This window comes from Lichenostomus cassidix, chromosome 7 (assembly GCF_008360975.1).
Source record: "Lichenostomus cassidix isolate B80296 chromosome 7, HeHo_3.0, whole genome shotgun sequence".
Classification (NCBI taxonomy): Eukaryota; Metazoa; Chordata; class Aves; order Passeriformes; family Meliphagidae; genus Lichenostomus; species Lichenostomus cassidix.
In genome coordinates this window covers 2,307,238-2,321,403 of record NC_139488.1, presented here as the reverse complement: position 1 = coordinate 2,321,403, position 14,166 = coordinate 2,307,238, and the positions used below count along the sequence as shown (strand labels likewise).

Genomic DNA, 14,166 nt, shown 5'->3' with positions numbered 1-14,166 from the left:
AATACTTCAGCAAGTTGCAATTTAATTGTGTAAAATAGAATTTTGAGGGGAAAAAAAAGCTAAAAGCATCCTTTGAATTTCCACCCAATTCTGGCATTAATAGAAACATCTGCTCCATGTGAAATGTGTCATGGCCATGATATACACTCCCTGTTCTCACTTGCAGGTAAAAATAAACCATCTGCTATTGCAATCAAGTCTGTGGGTATTGGTCCAAACAAGCCAAAGTTTATATGCTGGGGGGAATTTAACTGAGGCCCACGGAGAAGTAGTTACAACTGTTTTGAGGCTTGAAGCATCTGGCAAGGAGGTTGTATATAATGTCACCAGGGGCTGAATTACCTTTTGTGCCACATTACAAACATCCCCGTTCCCTGCAGAGCCTCAGATTCATCCTGTCCCTTTCAGACGTGGGACATGCTCCAAGCTCAATTCTGAGGCAACAAACTTGGAAGGCAGTAGTCTCCTGCCTCTGAACACCAGCTCCATCCCTCTTATCACCCCTCTATCTCGCTGAGAAGGGTCTGTTCTGGTTCCAGGAGTAGCCAGGAATATGAAGCCCTGACTGAAAAAGGGCCGATGAGAATCTGAAAGGTTTCGAGCAGGGTCTACAGGGCAGGGGAAGGATGGGGTCACTCCCCCATCCTCACCTGTGGGTGGTATAGTGGGTGCTCCCCACTGCCAGGCTTTTCTGAATCCCCCCAGAAATTTTTGCTCTACATGACTCTGCTTTCAAAAAGAGCCACCAAGCTGCCTCCTTCCTCTGAGGCCGGGAGCTGAGATTGCTGCCCCTTAAGCGCTGTGTACCACAGCACGTCCCCTCTCCAGGAGCCAGAGACGAGGGGGAAACAAGCTTTTCATCTCCCTCCTTTAATGCAGTCGCACCTCAGCCACCCCAACAGCCCTCGTGGAGGCAGCAGTGCCAGGGCAAGCCCTGCCAGCGCGGTCACTCAGCACCGGGGCGTTAATTGGAAGGAGCCTCACCCGGGCTTCATTTAAAATGCTCCCGCACATCACACACGCAAGGGAGACGCAGTGCAGTCACTAAACAGGGCCAGGGGCAGGGAATCAAGGAGGAATTTCAGAATTGCTTGTGTGCATTGCAAGGCTGAAGTCAGGTTTGCAATTGGAGCTGTGGACTTGGAGATGATGATTCAAATCTCCATCCTGCCTCGCCTTAATTTATCACTTTGTGCTGTTGAGGAGAGCACAGTGTTTTCCAGCCTGATCCTTGCTCAGCTTTGCTCTTGGTATAAGTAGCCACTTGCAGGATCAGGAAGGGTCTGGCAGGGGCTGAGGAAAACTCTGTAGAGGAACCAGTGTTAAGTAAAACACATTATAAATATAAATTCAAGGTCTCTAATGGGATTTTTTGGTCCTTTCATGAGAGCTGCAGGAGCAGTTTTGTTACTGGGTCAGTTCAGAAAACGTGTTTATAGCTCAAATGAACACATCCAGGTAAACAAAATTCAGTGGCTGGTAAAGTTCAGGAGCTGGTGGGGCCCACAGACCTGCTGCCTGTGGGGAGTCACTCCTGGAATCCAGAATCTGCAGGATCCAGCCTCATAACAGGCTCAGGATGGGGCTCTAGCCTGTTGTGGGAGCTTCAGCTTCCTTCCATTGCTACAGCTTCACTGAAGCTTCAGTGAGGCTTTTTCGCTTTTTACAAGCCAAGAAAAATATCTGTCTCTTCACTTAATAGAGGGAGGCTTATTTTGTGAGCTGGTGAAGAAAGAAAAATGGGTTTTGGATGGCAACAGCACATAGCATGATTTTAGTCTTTTTTTTTTCAGACAACAGCTGTGATCTTGCATAGCTCTAACAAAGTATCAACAGCATATTAAAAGTGAGCACAACACAGAAAAGCAGCAGTGGGGAATGACAAAAAAAATTGAATTCACCAGAATTATTATTCCATGGCAGTATTTAAATAAAAAAAAATCTCCTAATTAATTTAGTTGTTCAGGGAGAGGATGGAAAGAAGGAAGATGGCACTGAAATAATAAGAACAACATTAGTAAGGGACACAGCCAGTGCTTGCTGTTGGCTCTGCTCCTCATGCTACTCACATACACAGCACTGGGAATGAGGGAGTAGAATGGGGAGCAGAATGGGGAGTACAGCCCATTTTGGGCTCCTCAGACCAGACTCCTCAAAATATCTGTAGCATGCACAGGACCACCCCATAGAGTATCAGTTTGGGGACTGGAGCCTGCCCCACATCATGGTACAATCCTGCAGCACCTGGATGCTAGCATATGCCAGAATGGGAGAGTCCCACTTGTTGAGCCCGGGATGAAGGACACAGACCCTTGTGCTTGTAACCCATGGAGCAATGCTTGAAACCAGTCAACTCTCCCAGTCCTGCATGGTGCAGCCTCCACTTCATCACTCATTGCTGCTGGAAGACCCTTCTGGAAACAAGGCCTTCTGTCCAGGAAGAGCAATCCTGAGGGCCCCATGCTGGGAGTCAGGTAATGACAAGACAATAAATGGCAGTGCTCCCATGAGCTCTAAGGCTCAAAGCAACAATCCCACCATCTCCCCAGCCTCCACAGTAATGGAGGGGCTTTGGTTTTAAACAGTGAGTCTTTCACTAGACCAGCAAGCTGGGTAGAAATGAAGCATCTCTTAGAGTTCAGGTCTTCAATGACTTCACTCACAAAGAAAAAACAAAGGACAGGCACGACAATTTATGGTAACGCACACAAGATGAAATCCAAGTGAAGACAGGTTAATAATTGAGGCTCCTACCTCCATTAGCAGGTCAAGGTGAACTCTCAGCCTTCTACTTGCCAAGTCCTGGTTGTCAGCTGAAGAGTTTTCACCCAGCACTCTGCTTGAGTGTGCACTGCCTGTTTCCCAGTCAGAGACAAACAAATTGAAGCACATCCAGAGTATGACAGGGATGAGGAAGCAGGATGATCTGCCTCTCCATAACCAGACCCAGCTGGGTCATTCCTGCACAAGACAGCAATGAATTTCAGTTAAAATGATACCAACCAGATTGAAATGCAATTAAAGGAGTTCCCTTAGGGTTGTGCATCCAATTAGTAGTGTACCTTTAATTACAACCAGTGCAGTTTCAAACGGACACGTGCTGAGAGGGCCATCAGCACAGAGCTGAAGCCTGCCTGGTGACCCATATCCAACTCCCAGAGGAGTTACAGGTGGGTTTGCATCACCAACAGTGGCCTGCTCCTCCCCTGGGGAAGAGCCCCTAGGGTGGCCCAGGCTGGCCTGGTAGCAAGGCAGAGGAGAATCACAGAAACCATTTTCAGCTCTGTAAGAGCAATTTTCTCCAACAATCGCTGGAAAACAGTTAAGATCCAGGTGCTTCTAAAAGGTAAGAGTTTTTCACACTTTTTTTGTACATGACATTTCCCTCTTGCAGTGCCAGAACGCACTCTGCCTCCAGGAACTGTGGAAGTTAAAGCATTGGAGTTGACTTTGATAAGAAAACTCATTAAAAAATTAACAACACAAACACTAAGAATTGCTAGAAACACCAGAGCACTTCTAAGTGTCACTCAGCCATCTCTGTGGAGTTACATGAGGTAAAAGAACCCAAAATACCTCTTCACCTTTAACCTTGAGTGTAATGCCAGCCCCAAAGCAGCCAGATGCAGGGGCTGTGAGCGTGGAGTGTGGTCCTTGGTCTGGAGCCTTAGTTGAAGTCCCTGTTGAAGCCTATAGTCAGGCTGCTCTTGATTGCAGCAGGCTGTGCAACCATGCCTTGTTCCCCTAGATTCTACTTTAAAATCCTTTCTAAGAGAGAAAATAAAGCTGAAGGAGAGTCTCTTTTGTCCATTGTACCCCCAAGCCTGAGAGCTGGCATGTGTCAATAACCCAGGTAGCCCATTTTAATGCAAACTCACATCACCTTGCACCACGTCACACCCTAGGAACAATTCTGAGAGGTGCAGGGAAGCAGGTGTTTCATCTATCTTCTCATGCTTCTCCTCAAGTGTTTCTTTAAGTACCTTCAAAGTCAGTAAAATGAGCAAAAGCTGAGACCATAGGCTTAATCAGATTAACAATTATAATCATTCCCATCCATCACCTCAAAGCAGTGCTGCTGAATCTGTTCTGCTCCAGGAACCCGGGGAATCAGAGCCGTACCTGATCAGCCAGACAAGGGCAGCTCCAGGCTTGCCATAAAGAGGAGGAGAGCGATTGCTCAGCCTGGCTCCTTTATTCATTTTTTTATGAGCCTTCAGAGCCTCCCCAGAAATTATTAAAGCCTCTCTGAGGAGTGCAGAGCCACAAAAGGAGCGTTCCCTCCTGGGCAGGTGCTTCACATGGTGATAATACCCTCATGAACATACTGAGCCATGGGCAGTGAGGCCTCTCCTTTCACCTGCTTTCTGCAACTTCAGCATTTAGCCATCCTCATTACAGACTCAACAAGTGGCTTTTTTCCCCCCCATAATCTGTGCCACACATCGGTGGATGGCAGCAAAGGCAAAGCTGGGATGTTTGTTATAAACCACCCTGGCTGTTGGTTTGAGGGAGCCTCCTGCCCCTCAGGACTGGAGCTGGGATGTGTGAAATCGAGCAAGATTAGGGAATACCATGACATTGCAGCAATGGGAACCTTTGCTGGGAGGATTTGGGCTGAAAACTAGTCAGTGTACAAGTATGTGCAACCTTTAAAGGAACAGGCTTGGTTTGCTCCATGCCAGCTGCCCTGCCTTTCCTGACAGTGGAGGCAGCAGAGCAGAGGGATGCAGCTTCAGACTGAGTTCATACTACAACCATTCCAGAAATCCCGTATGCCAGAACAGCATAACTCTGCTGGCCTACAGGAAAATATCATTACTGGGTGAGTGTCAGTGACCCGTGAGAGCAAGAAACCTTCACAGCTCCCCTGGAGAGTCTTGATGTTACACGGGTTATTTTTCCACTGTGAATATCCTACATGGGGTGATTTCAGGGCTTGAAATTGGCTTGTATATGATGCTAATATAGTGCCCCTGTGAATAATACAGCACCAGTTCTCCTGTCAAGTGAAATGGGAGAGGCAAGTGCCCCCCCAGGACTCATCAGCCTCATCCTCATAAATCAAAGCTGCTGTGTTATATTTCCACCCCCTTCGGCATTTTCGAGCTCTGGCTCAAGCAGGAAGTATGTGATGAGCTGGCTTGGGCTGTGTAAGGGAGCAGTCCAGCCTACATGGTTATACAAGTCCTTGAAATCACCTCAGGATGTGGGAAGCTATTTTCCCATCCACCCAGGCTGTGAGATTCAGAGATGCTCAGCACCCATCTAATGCAAATGGGAGGGTCTGGCCAGGATCTGCTCTGGGAGGGCAGAGGAGCTCACAAACCATCCTGCTTCCCTCAGAGGTGGATCAAGAGGAGGGATTACAGGAAAACCAGAGCACAAAAATAGGGGTTGTGCTTGCAGCACAGTACATTTGAGTGACAGACCCTGATAGCTCTGAGGGGAGGGTGCGATGGTGTCATCCACTGTCCCAGTTTGGCTCTCTTCCCTGCAGAGGCTGGAGAAGCCAGACCTGCTCCCAGGCCAAAGGAAACAGCCCCCATGGCTCACAGGTCAGCCTGCTGTTTCCTCTGGCAGTTTATAGCAATCTTATTTGTGGATTAAAATGCAGCCGCCAAGGCTGCTCCCACAGGATTTGCAGCGTGGCCTCAAAATACAGGAGAGAAGGAAAGCTGAACTCTCCTTTGATGTTTGCAAGTGTAAACTGCAGACCTGAGCTGAACACACTGTAAATAAGGATCATTAATCATCAGCTAAGTGCCGTGCAGTTGCTGTTATTTACTATAACAACATAAATCATCAGGAACTGCTATCATGTTAATTTGGATCTAGTATGGATTAGCACGGAAAAAAGAATATCCTCACCTATTTACAAAATACATACCTTTACTTGTAAACACATACAGATGTGCTGTGGCTTTTGTTCCTTAGTTTCCTCCAGTCAGGAAGCAAGTCAGGAAAACGCTCTGGGAGCTCTGCACGTGAGGGATTGCCAACAGTTCACGCCAAGCTGCAGCCCAAAAAAACCTGTCTTGTGATGACACAGTAAATCAGCACCAAGGGGGAAAGCAAGACCAGGAGGTCTTGGACCTGTTTTGCCACCCCCACTCCTCCCTCCAGCCCCTCTGCAGGGCACAGTGCTGGCACATCCCAGGCACTGCATTGCATCCATGGGTCTCTGCAGTTACTCCATGGGTTTCCTTATTTTTTTATCTGCAGCTGAACTCTGGCTTTCACATTGAAAAAGCAGCAGGCATGGGTTTTGTGGGATGCTGGAGCCCTCTGCTTCTACCTTTGGAAGGAAGGCTTAACAGGGAAGGAACATTTCATTTTACATTAAGGGAGTATTACCTACATATTTCATATTCTCCAGAAATGCCAGCTGTACTCCTTGCTGCTGTATTATTTTTCCCCCTGATTTGACTTTATTCAAGCTAAAAGGTGGGGCTGAGACACTCAAGCACCAGAGCAAGTCTGGCAGGGCACCAACATGACCGTACCTGGTGCTTTGGGTGTGGAGCTCATGCCAGATTGCCTCCATCTTTCTCCACAGATCATTTCTAAATTTGGTGGTGACAGCTCCACTGCCCAGGGATCCTCATCTCAGTGCTTGGGCACAGCATCTGTCTCTGCCCTCGAGCATTCAGGTGTAGCTTTTTTGGGGGTCTACTCCACCCCCAAAACAACTTGAATTTTTTAAAGTGAGGCAGGTTTGTTGCTAAGAAATCACAGCAAATTTCTTCCCAAAGTCAGTTCAGCACCCACAGTCCTGTTTATCTGCTTTATCATGGTGGAACTGGAGGTGCTGAGCCCTCACTGAGGGCGTAGAGATCCCTGACTGACCTCATGGAGGTCACCAGTGCTGCTTTAGCTGGAGGTTATTCTTGATCAAGACATAGGCCTTGATATCTGGGAAACAATTACAGTTTTCATTTTTAAAATGTAACTGGAAGGGAAATAAAAAAGAATTTTATCTTTTGGGGTGGCCCAAAGACTTCCCTTAGGCTTGAAGATGCAATGATACATTTAAAAACAGTCACAGGTGAAAAGAACAGAAGCAATGTTGCACCTGCACTTTGACTCCACCAAGTCCAAAAATGCAAGTAATTGCCTTTAATGGTCTCCATCATTTTTAACCTGTGTTTTCTGTGTGCCAGATGAACAGACATCAAACCAGGGAGAATTTCTCCAAGCGTTGAGCCAGAGCTGAGGTTTGCATAAATTAAAACTGGGTTAATTATAATAACTCTAGCACAATAGGGATAGTATAATAAGATTAATTAGAGGGGGGATAATAAGAGAGTTTAAACCACAGCAGTACAAAACCTGCACCTAGGTTCTTCAGTTTTCTTGGACTTGTATCTCACTCAACTCAAGGGCAATCCAACATCTAAAAAGCCACTGCAGAGCCTTGCCTGTGTTTCCCTGAGCATCCAGGCTCGCCTCGCACCGACCATATGTCTGTCTCTGTCTGCTAGCAGATTGCACCAAATATTTTCCTTTTTTATGGTGACTGAGCAAACAAACACCATCTGTGGGGCTCACCGAGGGAAATCCTGGTCCCCTCAGCGCCAACAGGAAGGCAGCCACATGTGACTGTGGGGCTGACGTTTCCACCATCCATAGCCTCAGATAAGAACTTTCCTCTGCCCATATACCCAGCTGAGTCAGGACCTGGCATTTAAAAAACAGATTTAGATTCAGATTTTATCAAAGAAGGCTGGGTCCCATCAAGGCAGACTGCCTAGCCTGACCCAGGTTAGTGGGACTGCCTTGGGGTGGTGCTAGGTGGACGAGGGCAAGAAGGCTGTTTTTTGGTTGGCTATCTCTTGGATGTACCCACCCTGCCAGGGGCTTTGGGCATTTCCCAGCCACACTGAAATCCCTCAAATCACAGGACTGATGGGAATCTTTGGTCTTCCTTGACCTGCTTAGAGCCAGAGTTCTGGGAGGGCAGCTGATGGGGAGATGCAAATTATTCCCTCTTCAAACTTTTATTCCTTTGGAAGCTAAAACTCCACGGGGGCACTGCTTGGTACGGCGGGTCTTTGTCATTCATCTGTGCACCCCAGCACTGGAGCAGGGGAGCATCAGCTGTCACTGCAGCAAAGGTGTGAACATGGTCCCCAGCTGGGCATAGGGTTTTCTTGTGATTTGCTGTTCTCTGTTACTTGCCTTTCTGCAGGAAATCCCTTTTCTAGTCAAATCAGAAGGGTAATTTAAATTTTGTAAAATGCCCCACAGTTTTGACCCATCTGGGCATCGACAGAGATCTGTCAGGCGATGGGTCCAGCAGATGCAGGTGGAAATTACCTATCACCTCTGCTGCTTTTCCACTTGTGCTTCTGCAGAGCTGGGTCCAGAGCTTGTGCTCTGACCAAATCTTTTGTACAAGTGCCCTTTGGATTTAGCAATTCGCACGGTGAAAGCAGAACCAATGAACCACAGGCTTCTCTGCTGCTGCCTTTAATTAAAAATGCCATGTCTAACACCAGCAGATGTTCCTGCTACCGAGACTCGAGGAATAATTTAATGCAGTGTAATGCAATGCTGACTGTGCTGCTTAGTCTGAAAGTGTAATAGACTTTTTTATTATTATTACTATTATTTCCTTTTGGGGATCAAATCCTTCAGTATTTGAAATCTTATAACTTGGTAGTCTAACAGCCCTAATCAATTACTGCACCGAATGATCTCAGCAGCTCTGTGTCTGTCAAGCCAGCACCACAGCCCACAATGCCTCTGTGACCACGGTGAGCTCACAGGGCTTTGGGTGTGCAGCAAAACTGGCCCCAAAGGGGTGGCCTGAGGAGAAAACAAGCCTGTTAAAACCTTTGATTCAGACAGCTGCGGAGAGAGGGAAATCAAAGATGAGGCTCCTCCAATTTTTTCTTCAGTCCTCTGATGAAGAGGATCCATTCTGTTGCTTGCTGTGGGTTCTCAGCCCATTGAGCTGAGCACCCTTTCCTGGCAGGGTGCAGTGGTTTCAGGATGTGCTCTGTATTCAGGCAGATGAGAGCAGAGGGATCCCCTCTTCACGGAGCTTTGGCTCTTTTAACCCCTGGGAAAATAACTGATTTGTAAAACTCAACGGAACTGCCTCCCTCTGCGCACTCCTTCCTGTTACATGATGAATCACGTAATAATTGTCTGTTTGTTGAAAAACAGCTGGGGAACTTCACTGAGTTAATAAAATATCAGGTAGTGGTGTATTTCCATAAAAAAGTCTTTACCAGATGGGCAATGCTTTGAAACGAAGCACGAGGTAGATGAGGATTTTTTACCTTCCTCATCATCCAGGGAGCCAAACCCCATCCTTCAGCACAGGTTTGGCACCAGAGCTCGGCATTGTTTGGAATCACATTTGCAGTCCAGCACGGTGAGGATGAGCGTTGCCTCGGTGGGATACAGAGCCGCTGATTCATGCACGCACCGAACGCTGCTGCCTCACTATATCACACCACTGCTGAAACCCTTTTACTGGCTTTCTGTCATGCAACAAATTTATTTTAAAGTGTGTGAGCCTTATACTGCCTGGAATGGCTTTACTTGTACTTTAAATACTGCATAACCCAAATTTAGAGATATATTTCTTGCTTCCCTCTGTTCCCCGCATCACTTTTTTTTTTGCTTCTGACTGTCCAATTGGTTGCAGTAATTCACTGCTGAAGAAGACATTTCTTAGATTTCCAAGAGCGCCAACTCCTTAACCTTTATAAAATTAAGGAGAATGAATCATTCGTGACTTTTACATCTTTCTTGAACACAAGTATTTGTTAGATGCAGGCTGCCCTGGGCAGTGCTTTGCCTCAGTTTAACTTAGTTGTAAATGTTTGTAAATTCCCACATAATGTCTCAGCACAATGGAGACTGTGTGAGTACCCGTGGATTTATTGAGAGAGACACTAAACATATTTCAGCTGGAGGAAAGGAAGAGGAGGCACTTATCTGGTTTACTGTCCCATACAGTATATATCGGCATCTCATATTTTGTAAACATAAATGCCAGGTTGACTCAAGAGATCTATGGATCAAGTGGTGTTTGTAACCTGCTCTGAATGCTTCAAATTGCGTTAAAGTTTCATCTCAGCAGTGAGGCCCTTTGCTGCCTTTCAGGATCCCTGGTGCACTGGGAGATGCTTGGAGCTGGGATTTTGGAGCACAGGATGAGCACACAACAGCAAGTAAGGGGGAGTAGGATGTTAAGGCTGCACCTGGCAACTCTTCATTTTTAAGGGGAAAATGACTGGCTTAGTTTGTGAGTTTATCCTGGTTTTGGCGACATGAGGGAGCAGGTCTCTGTCCCAGATCCATTCCCTGCAGCCCAAGGAAAGGAGTGAGGTTGCCTTGTCCAGCTGTGTCCCTCACTGTCATCCCCCTCCTGCCTCCAGGTGTGTTGCTGCATGCACACAGGATGGGAAGAGGCACCATGGGACATGCCAGTTCCCTGGTTTACAGGGCTTGGGGAAAAGCTCCTCTTTGGGCAGCACAGGCCCAGGGCACCTGTGCCTGCCCCTTTCCTTCCTCCAAGATATGCAAGGAGGGTGCTGTGCCCTGAGGCAGCTCACTGCAGTCAGAACCTGTCAGACACACATCCAAGGCTGCCTGCTGCCTGGGAGCATCCAACACCTACACGTGTCCCTTACAAGGTGTGCTTTGTAACACAAAGTGGTTTTTGTTGCACTTCCACACTCGCCTTTGTGGCTGCTGTTCCTTCCCCAGCGCCGCTTCCCTGGCGGATGCGCGCCGCCGGGGGTGACGGGCTGTTAGCAGAGGGGACACCGCGCTGTGTTACTAACGCAGCAGGAGTTCCCTGAGCACCAGAAAACAACAGCCCATTACAGAGACACAGCCACACTTTTCACAGCTGGATCCCAGCGCGCTGGTGCAGCTCCTGCGCTGTCGATGGCAGTGAACAGCCCAGCTCTCTGCACCAGGGAAACGAGGCGTGTGAGGATCAGGATGCCAGCATCCATCCCGCTCTGGCCCTGGTTCTGTGAGGACAGTGTCACCTGCAAGGGCTGCTGTGTGACCTGTCGGCCCCTCCATGGATTCCTCTCCCATGGATACGGATTGGAAGTTATCACGAATGCAGAGAGCATGATGCTGCTTCACCCTGTGACGTGTCAGCTTGCCCCAGACAACAGCAGCAAATGTACTCAGATCCAAAGAGCTGAGAGACTTCACAGTTCCACATCCTGTGTGCAGCTCATTTCCCTGTGCCTCTGGCTCATATTAGCAGCAAGGATAAATATTTAGCCTTCCATAAATAAAGAAAAGGAATTTCACATTTTAAACCATCCCTGGTGTTCAGCAGCCACGGAGAGAACAAGCTACGAAAGCAGAGGAGTGTGACACTTGAAAACTGGAGAACTTCCTTCTTGGAAGACATTAATAACTTATTAAGAAATACTTTCAGCCCTGATTTAACGCCCATTTAAGTAGAACTCTTTCTGTCTAGATAAGACAAAGCTGGGACACCTCTCTGATGGCTGCTTTCTATGGCTATCGCCAACCAAATTTTGCAGCTCCATACCGCCATGTCCTTTTATGATGAAGTTCCCTCAAAGAATAACTCGCTCACTTTAATCATGTTTTCTCTGAGATTTATGGCTTGATGCTTATTCACTGGCGGAGCTTCTCCACGTGAAATGTCAGTAAGCCCGTTATAAATTGCTCCTGGCATTCCTGCTCTATCTTTTACTTGGCCAGGAGTATTTCTACCTGAAAGTGATAAATTCCTGCTATAACTGCTTTATGTGCTCCAGTAATTACGCTGTAGAGGGATGGCGGGGACTGCGTCTCTGTGCAGGTACCTCCCGAAAAAAAGCAGCCTGCAAGAAGTGGGAGATTGGGCTGAAGCCTGGGGTGCTGCAGGACACACAGGTTGAGGGAAAAAACACTCTGGAAACCTGAAATAATTGTGACTAGTGAGGTATCCTGTCAGAGGAAGCTGAGGAATGCGTAGAAGAGAGAGAAGAAAATGAAATGTTTAAAGCCAGGGTGCCAGATGTGAGGGGTGGGTGGCCTCAGCACTACCATGCCATGCCCACTCACCTGTCTCAGGTCCTGCTTGGGAAGGGGATATTTATGCTGTGTAAGACATGTCTGTTATAGATACACAAACACTGGAAAGACGTGCCGGGCTCTGCTTCCAGGGAACAAGGGACAGAACAAGGGGAAATGGCCTCAAGTTGTGCCAGGGGATGTTCAGGTTGGACAAAAGGAAGAATTTCTTCACATGGCTAGACATTGGCAGGGGCTGCCCAGGGAGTGGTGCAGCTCCCATCCCTGGAGGTGTCCAAGGAATGACTGGATTTGGCACTCAGTGCTCTGCTCTGGTGGACACGGTGGGGATCGGTCAAAGGTCGAACTCAATACAGAGGTCTTTCCCACCTGTGTGGAAAATCACGCTGTGAAAAGCCAGCCAAGGAGACAGGGAGTACTGATTCGAATAAAAGGAGAGTGCCCTGGGCCACACCTCTGTGGGGTTTCTCTCAAGGTTTTAGAAGACACAGCCTCCTTTTATCCTAAACTCCCGACCGCATTTGTCCTCCTCCTTTCCTCTTAGGAAGGCACAGCCTTCCCAAACCACCTACAACATATTCCCTCTTGAATACGTATCGTATTTTCCCCTAAAGTTCAGACTCTCTGGGTTCTGCAATAGACTTGTGCGGGCCCATTCCTCCTATTACCCCAAAGTTCAGAAGCTTAAACTGTCTGGGTTGTGCAACAAACTTGCCCGGTTTGATGTTTGTAGAGGTCCATTTCACCCGCAGATCCTCACAGCCATTCTTCCAGAACCTGGGCAGTTCTTTCACACAGTCGTTCCTGAAGACATTAACAGCCTATTTCTCCTGTCATTACTGAAAACCTCCACCCACCGCTTCGTTTGTGAAGACATTAGCACCCATTTCCCCCATCACACCCTCACTTTCCCCGCGTTTCTGCGCTCTCCGCCCCGCATTCCGCCCAGCCCGCCCTCACGGCAGCCCCGCCCGCTCCCGGAGCGCGGGAAACGCTGAGGGCGGCGGGCGCGCGCGGCTTCGCGCCTGCGCAGTGGCGGCGGGCGGGGGATTCGGAGCGGCGGCGGGAAGCGCTGAGGGAAGCGCTCAAGAGGGAGGCGATGAGGGAGGCGCTGCGCGGACGCTCGGGCAACCAGCCGGCCCCGGGCAGCCCCCTCTGCCCGGCAGCCCCCTCCATGGCGCCGCCCGGGCAGCCGTGGTCCCACACCCGCGCCGCGCTGGGGCGGCTGGAGAAGGCGCTGAGCTGCTCCCGCTGGTAATGGATGTCCTCCTTCCCCCTTCTCCCCGCCGTTTTTCCCTCACGGCTCCTACCGTGTTAAAAGTGCCGCGTTTCTCCTTCCTCTGCCCACAGCGCCGGCGTCCTGCGGGAGCCCGTGTCCCTGGGGCAGTGCGAACACGTCTTCTGCCTGTAAGTACTGAGCTCGGCCGCCCGCAGCCTCCCCCGCCGCCGTGCCGTGCAGAAAGGACAGGGAAATGAGCACCGGCGGTGCATTCCGGCCCCTCCGTGGGGCTGAGGGGAGAGGAAGGCGGGAGCTGCTGTTTGTGGCTCCCATGCCGGAGTGCTGGTTCAGTCTTTAGGTCAGTGTGAAGGGAACCCTCAGACTGATGGAGGGAGTTGGCAGCTTGTGGAAAGGTAGAATTCTAAAATAACTCGCAGTTCTCGTTATCCTCAACTCCTTTCTCTTTCTCCTCACATAACAAAAGAAAAAAAAAAAGAGTGGCTTGCAAAGGTGTTTCCTGGTTCCAAGGGGGTTTTCCTGTGCCCCAGAGGGCTGGGTGGTGCTTGGTGGTTTGGCCTTCTACCAAGACTTTGCTCCTTCAGATCTGCCTCCGGATTTGTTCTGTTTTCACGCACATCCAGACGCGTTGGGACAGCAGGATTACTTCTACTTTGAGTTGGTCAGATAATCTGAGTGTTTAAAAAAACTGATTTAAGGTAGAAACATTCTGCCAACAAGGCACTTGTGAGGGGTGGTGGTCACGTCTCTTGTAGGCCAACTCACAGGATTGTCAATACAGGCAGAGCCTGAAATGTTTGTGCCCCAGAATGTCATCTGGGTGAGGTGCTGGAACCTTTGGGCTGCCCTGTGTGTCGCTGCTCACATGCAAACACGGCGGGTTAAAAGGTCAGTTG

At 48.8% G+C, this 14,166-nt stretch overlaps 1 protein-coding gene and 1 long non-coding RNA gene across 2 annotated transcripts in view; one reads left to right on the top strand and one right to left on the bottom strand.

Moving 5' to 3' along the window:
• Positions 1–294: 294 nt before the first annotated feature.
• Positions 295–13,967, bottom strand: LOC146434301 (uncharacterized). The gene is made up of 5 exons (XR_014853340.1): positions 13,344–13,967; positions 5,891–6,033; positions 3,884–3,983; positions 3,577–3,768; positions 295–2,961 (listed from the first exon to the last, which is right to left on the bottom strand). It is a non-coding gene; the product is annotated as an uncharacterized LOC146434301 (long non-coding RNA).
• BARD1 (BRCA1 associated RING domain 1) overlaps positions 13,069–14,166 on the top strand; it is a 38,987-nt gene continuing 37,889 nt past the window's right edge. The window contains exons 1-2 of the mRNA XM_085065717.1: positions 13,069–13,287; positions 13,384–13,440. Coding sequence (XP_084921843.1) covers positions 13,133–13,287; positions 13,384–13,440 — 212 coding nt within the window. The 5' untranslated portion in view covers positions 13,069–13,132. The remainder of the gene's footprint in view (positions 13,288–13,383; positions 13,441–14,166) is intronic.